The sequence below is a fragment of the Hyaena hyaena genome, unplaced genomic scaffold (genome assembly GCF_003009895.1).
Source record: "Hyaena hyaena isolate Hyena2069 unplaced genomic scaffold, ASM300989v1 scaffold_34, whole genome shotgun sequence".
NCBI lineage: Eukaryota > Metazoa > Chordata > Mammalia > Carnivora > Hyaenidae > Hyaena > Hyaena hyaena.
In genome coordinates, this window is record NW_024080665.1 from 1,451,160 (window position 1) to 1,457,980 (window position 6,821).

General features: G+C 42.2%; 1 protein-coding gene across 5 annotated transcripts in view; it reads right to left on the reverse strand.

The window, feature by feature from the left end:
- XRRA1 (X-ray radiation resistance associated 1) overlaps positions 1-6,694 on the reverse strand; it is a 62,303-nt gene extending 55,609 nt beyond the window's left edge. For 4 of the 5 annotated variants that reach the window (XM_039228741.1, XM_039228740.1, XM_039228738.1 and 1 more), the window contains exons 1-2: positions 4,486-4,541; positions 744-841 (exon numbers count right to left, since the gene is read on the reverse strand). In XM_039228741.1, coding sequence (XP_039084672.1) covers positions 744-837 — 94 coding nt within the window. In that variant the 5' untranslated portion in view covers positions 838-841; positions 4,486-4,541. Of the gene's footprint in view, positions 1-743; positions 842-4,485; positions 4,542-6,519 lie in introns of those variants that run through there. The other variant, XM_039228736.1, reaches the window with a different exon arrangement.
- Positions 6,695-6,821: the final 127 nt, after the last annotated feature.

Below are 6,821 nucleotides of genomic sequence, written 5' to 3' on the forward strand. Positions count from 1 at the left end.
TTCCACGTACAGAATAACCAGCAAGTCATTTCATCTGGAGTAAATAAGGGGTATTTCCTCCTTGCTCTACCTTTCAAAGTAACAAATCCAATCCAGTCAACTCATACTTCTCAGCAGTGTTCCACCTGTAGGGTTCTGCTCAGTCCCTGCCCCATGGGAATTTTTAACTAGATGAATGTGTGAAAAACTACTTAGCAGAGTCGTTTTATTTAGCTGTTTTATTTAGGAGCTTGGCAGAATATGATTACTCAACACTAATAAACCCAGAGAGAAAGACAGCTCACATGAGATGATGGGCACTAAGGCTGGAGTAGCCAGACATGGCTTATTGGAAGAGCTGGGTTTTGTGGGATGGGAAGAGACTGGATAACAAGAATTATAGCTGGAATATTCTGGGCAAATAAAACAAGCTATGTATAAAGAAAGCACTACAGAATAGGGCATAGGTAAAGGAATGGGGTTGTAGTAAAGGATAAGGGAAGGTCAGACTCTGAATACAGAATATCCGTTCAAGAAGCCAGCAATGAGAAGTAACTGAACAGAAGGGAACATTATGGTTAGATGTGCACTTTAGAAAGCTTCCTGAAGCTTCAGAGAGGAAATGGAAGGGAAGGGATCAGGTTGGGTAGAGCAGGGGAAAGGAGTAAATAAGTTGGAGAGAAAGGAGTGGATACGAGAGACACTCTGAAGTAGGAGATGGATATTAATTCAGGTAAAAGTATCAATTAGAAAAGTCACCTGACCTCCTTCTGGCATCCGAAGGAGATTTTTGGCTGGAAAGCAGTTATTCAGATAAGGATTCCCGTTATCCAGCTTATAGATTCCTGAGGAGGCCATCTCCCTAAGAGTTAAGCAAGGAAAGTGAGGAAGAAGCATGAGAAGGGGCAACACAGCTCTCTCACCAAACACAGCTTGTGAGCCCACCAGTACCGCCATACCCTACATATGCTATCCCTGAGGCCCAAGAGGGCCTCTCTCCTGTAACGGGCTGGTCCTTTTTTTTTTTTTTTTTTTTTAGGTAGGCTTCAGGCCCAGCAAGGAGCCCAATGTAGGGCTTGATGCAGGGCTCCTATTCATGACTCTGAGATCAAGACCTGAGCTGAGATCAAGGGTCAGATGCTAAACCAACTGAGCCACCCAGGCAACCCCTCCCCAACCTTTTTAAGAAAAATGGACTGGTCTTTCGAATGGAAAGGGAGACCAAGGCCTTGGGATTTTTGTTTCACATCAATCCTAACTCAGTGGAACACTAAAAAGAATACATTTAGGCTCAGAAAGACCTGGTCTGAATCCTGACTGTCTTTCCTCATCCTGTGACTCTACCCTCTGAGCCTCAGTTTCCTCACCATAAAATGGAAGTAATAAAACCTACCTTAACAGACAAAAGGGAGGATCAAGTTAGAAAGGTAGTGCCTATGTTGGCATGAGTACTGGGTGTCATATGTAAGTAATGAATTACTGAATTCTACTCCTGAAGCCAAGACTACACTGTATGTTAACTACCTTGAGAATTAAAAAAAAAAAAAAAAAAAGGTAATGCCTAGTACATTTTAAGTGCTCACTAGAAATGTTCTTTGTTTTGACAGACTTCAGGGAAGAGGGGGCTCACATTTTAGGCAAGATGATGTGCAAGTAATGAAATCTGAACTGCATAAATAGGTTTTGAGAGATGAACTGAGATTGCTAATAGAAAAAAGGATAAGCATTCCAAACACAAAGGGCCACAGGATTGAATACACAGTATTGGGCACTTCTGGCTCAGTAAAGAAACAACCTGACCTAGAAAGGAGGAGGAGGTGTTTGGGAGTTTTGGACAATAAGGCAGGACAGAAAGGATGCTGCCTGCTCTTGAAGGCTTCAGTGCCAGGCTAGGAGCTCAGGCTTCCCCTTGTGTAGGTAACCAAGAGCTATGGATGGTACCTTAGCTGGGGAAAGCCATGACCTAACCTGTGCTTTAGAAAGAAAGGTCTGACAAAAATAATGCTAGCTAAGATGGGATTCCATTAACTGGTCACTGAGTCAAGACAATTCTAGCTCAGAAAGACTGTTCCATTGTACTTCTCTTTGTTTTCGTTAAATCTTTCACTATCTCCCACCTAGAGTACTGTAACAGTCTTCTTGACTGGATTCCCATTGCGCAAACCTGAGTCTGCTCTTGAAGGTCCCTGGAGTCCTATGTCCTAACCTTTCCAGTTCCAGTCAACCCTATCAGGCTCACAGAATCATTTTCTTTTTTTGTCTTATATGTGATTTTAAGTTTTTTAGTAGCCACTTACATATTTTACATTTGTAGAACATCTCCTATTGGACAGCAACATTGCAGATACTCAGTACCACATTATAGCCAATGACTAGTATTTGGACAGGACAGGTTCAAAGCTCATTTCTCACAATTCTCAAGGGAATGCATCTTCTGTACACAACATGACCGTCTTATTATTTTCCATATCAGAAATAATTGCCTTATAACATACATGGGCCATTAAACATCATATTTTCATTTAAAAGAAATATCACAGGTGGTCCTGATGCATTTGGGGGAGGGAATTCTAGATAGGCCCTTCCCAGAGACCTAACACTTCTGGAAACTCTACCAGTAGCTTACCAATGAACAGTTTTAAATGAGGATGCCTTTCTAGACGTAAGATGCTAATTGCAATCATTGAGATTCATATTTTTCTGAGAACAAGATTTTTGGTTAAAAGTTCTTTCAAAGAGTATATTACTAGTGAAGATCAAATTGGTGGCCCAGCTCTAGGAGATACAAGTTCTTACAATATTCATTAGCTTCACCCCATCATAGAATCATTTTCTATTTTCCAAACACATTCATTCTTCCCTAGCTGTGTTCCTTTGGTCTGAAATAGCCTTCTCCATCTTGTTCATCTGGTTAATCTCATGCTTTAAGATTCAGTTCAAATACTACTTTTGTTAGGAAACAACCTCTAATCAAAGACCTAAATTTCTTAAACCTTGAGCTCTTAGAGATTAGAGATTTTTCTTTAAAGAAAGCCAGCCAGGAGCACCTGGCTGGCTCAGTCAATAGAGTGTGTGACACCTGATCTCAGGGTTATAGATTTGAGCCCCATGTTGGGTACAGAGGTTACTTAAAAATAAAATCGTAAAAAAATAAAGAGATCCAGCCATTCCCAGATCTGCCTTGGAACAGCTTCAGATAACTTGGGGTAGCAGAGGTTTGGGAACCTGTACATCCCTGACTAGGGCAAAGGTATGGTCCCTGAGATGGAGGGTCTGGTACAAAATTCAGTAAAAGGAAGGAGTAGAGTGAAGAGATAGGATCAGGTGTCCTGAGAAAATGTTTCTGGGAAGTGACAAATATGCAAGGTAGAGTGATACAGTAGGAAGGGCAACAATTTTAGAGATCGGAGGCTTAAATTTGAGTCTCGTTTCTACCACTAAGCTGAGTGACCTTTGGTAATACCTTTACCTCTTTGTATATCAAATTTCTCACAAGTAACTGAAGATAAAAACCTGCGCCTTAGAGAATTACTGTAAGAATTAAATGAATAAATTTTTAAAAAGCTTTTTTCTAGACCCAGTCCAGATGCTACCCTTTCTACAATGCCTTCATTGAACCTTACAGAGAGAAGTAGCTGATGCTTTGACTAAACACTAGAGTATTTCTTCTCTCTTTCATGGCTGGAGCCGTTTCTACCCCCATAAGGTTACTAACAATCATGAAGGGGTTCCTTAAATGGTCTGTGAACCTCCAAGTCTGGAAACATCTCCAATTCACGGTCTCTCTTCCACCTTTGGAATGCTCATAGGAAATGCCCAATAAATATGTGTGAGCCATAAGAAGGATAGGATATACTCCCAAGGCCCAAGAGTTTTTATACATATTTCTGATCTCCCCAGCAAGACTCTAAATTCATTTAGAGGTAGGAGAGCACCTATGGTGTCCATTTCTTTATTCCCACTACCTAATACAGCATCTGGCACATAATAGATTCCACAATTATCTGTGGAATGAGTGACTGTTGTTGGTATCTCCTTTGGTTCAATGTATTGAACCTGTAGTGCCCTGTAGGGCACTGAACTTCCTGATCCATTACCACCCAAAAAGGGTTGGATGCTCTTCTGACGTGTTAACACAATATCTTATACTTCTAGTATGGTGCTTATTACTTTATTACAATTGTTTGCTCCCCTTGCCAACTTCTCACCTGCTGTGGGGCCTATGATACCTTATTCACCTATGTATTTCCAGACCCTGGCATAGAACCTAGAATTATGAAAAATGTGTTGGGAAGATGAATGGACTGATGGATGGAAAAAGATCAATAGTTATTCAGTCGATCTTTCAGAAACCTCTCATGACCAACTACACCTATCTGCTACATAGGTGAATGAATGAATGAGTAAATAGCCAGCTGGGAGATGTTAGAGATGATGACTGTTGGGAGAAGGCTCCGGTAACTTACAAAATATGAGAACCTTGTTTCTGATATGCAGGGTACTTACTTGATCTTTGATCTTGGGAAATACTCTTTGACTTCTTTTCTTTTTTGTTTCTTCACCTGTAAAATAGATATTACACTCTTTCTTAGCCTGTCGTTCAGAGCTCTTGTACTTTCTAATTACATCTTAATGTGACCCTTTGCTCTAAAATATGTCTCAGCTGTGGCCTAAAAAGATACCACAAAACTAAAGATTCCAGAAATACAAAAAGACAGAAACATGGATGGGAAGATGAAACAAGAGAGTAATTTTATGACGATGGGGTGGAGCCAGAGTGCTTAAATAAGTTGTGCAAATCACGAATCAGGAAGGATTTATATAATCACTAACACAAAATAAATTTACATATGATAAAAACAACAAAAACAGAGTTGAAAGACAAGACACTGTCTGGGAAAAGATATATGGTATACATATACAAAGGATGAATCAGACTCAGACTTGTGGAGGGCATTCAGACTTGGGACAAAACTAATCCTAGAAATTCCAGTTCTCCATTAGGAATACCAGGTGAGGAAGTGTGGATTTACAACCAGTGGGCCAGGAAGGGCACACAATCCCCACATTACATTGTCTAGAAAGTAACCCTAAAGCAACTATGAATTTTATCTGGATGGTGGAAAAAAGAAAAGTCCAAATTCCAGACTTAGAGGCTGCCTGCATAGTTAGCTTCAGCTACCTCAGGCCTCAAACTTGAAGCGGCTAATCTCAGTTTAATTGTAGTGCCTCCCAGCTCCAGTGCTCATTTGCTATATGTGCCGTTCCATTCCTTTGGCCTATGACACTTCTGCTCCTCTTCTTTGCCTGGCTCATAGACGCAGGTGAACTGTATCGCCCCCTCCTCAGATGACCCTTCTGTGTGCTACCACCTCAGCCTACCTCTTCATGGAAACACTCAGCCATGCTCTGGTATAGTGGCCTGCTTACCTATCTGTTCCCCCTCACACCCTCAATCCCATGCTGTGAGCCCCTCAAAGGCAAGGCCTAGGTCCTACCTATATCTTTATCCCCAGCACTTCATACAGGGTCTGGCCCATTGAAGAGGTTCAATGAGTGTGTACTGAACTAAACTGAACCATAAACACAATGCCATGGAGTTCTTCATTCCGTCTGCAAAGGAAAACATAGGATCAGGAAAGGTTTCACAGAGAAAGTGACATTAAGAGCGGAGTCTTGAAAAATGAGAAGATGTAAAGAGAAGCAGTAAAAAGCCACAGGAGTATCTGACTAGATTGTTTCACAGAGGTGAAGAAATCCCACCTGTTATTTAGCGATAATTATTATCACATGTTCGCTTCACCACGCCACGTATTTTGCCCACTATTTAGGAATGTATCCCCAGTGACAGAAAACAGTGACTGCTAAATAGTAAACACTCAGTAAGCACTTGTTCAATTATTTGGACACTTAGGAAGGATTAATGAGGATTAAATCAAAAATTATAATTAATCAAATTATAATATAATCCCATTATGTGATAACTCTAGGTCACCAGAGTAGATGTTCCAAGAGGATAGGGAACAGGTCTGTCTTGATCCTCCAGTATCCCTTAGTACACTTCTGAACAGTGTTGGTACTCAATAAATATTTATGAAAAAAGTGAATAAAAATCAATAAAAAATGTAGAATACTCTTACAGCCTAAAACTATTAAAAGTAGAGTGGCAGAAGGAAGATACAACTCGTTTTGACGTCCAAAACCCCTGGATTCTAAACCAGATTCGGATACCTGCTATTTGGCCTTGGAAAAGTTTCTTAGTTTCCTTAACTGACCGGGTTGTTAATGGACTTACGTGAGAGGACGGATATAATAAATGCACACAGTACAAAGCCTGGCAGACGGCAGACATTCAGCGAATGTGACTTCCCTATAACACGAAAACGTTACTAACATCTAAGAGGGCAGTCACCAGAGAGAATAACCGGTAAGCGCTGTAACGGGGCTCGGAAGGACCAAGCCAGGGTTCCTGCCGCTCCTTCGGAAACTCTTCTGGAGCAGAGGAGACACTCCTCACGCGAACGAAGTTTCCAGTCGCACCTGCCTCCGTCGTCGCTTCCGCCTCCGAGGCCTCCGCGGAGGCAGCGGCTCGACAGGACAGGCTTTGCGCCCGCTAGCCTCCCGGGAATCTCGGAGCCTCTCCACGGTGGCGTCTACCACAACCTTCTCCACTCCGTAGTAACCGCCTCTCTGCGGCAGGCCGGCTAGGCGACAACCGGTGGGCGGAGCTTCTAACTACTATAAGTCCCGGCAAACCCCGCGGCCGCTTCCGCGGGCCACCTCGCGTCAGCCAGCCCCGAACTACGGATCCCGAGGGGCTCTTGGCGGCCCGACACGCCGTC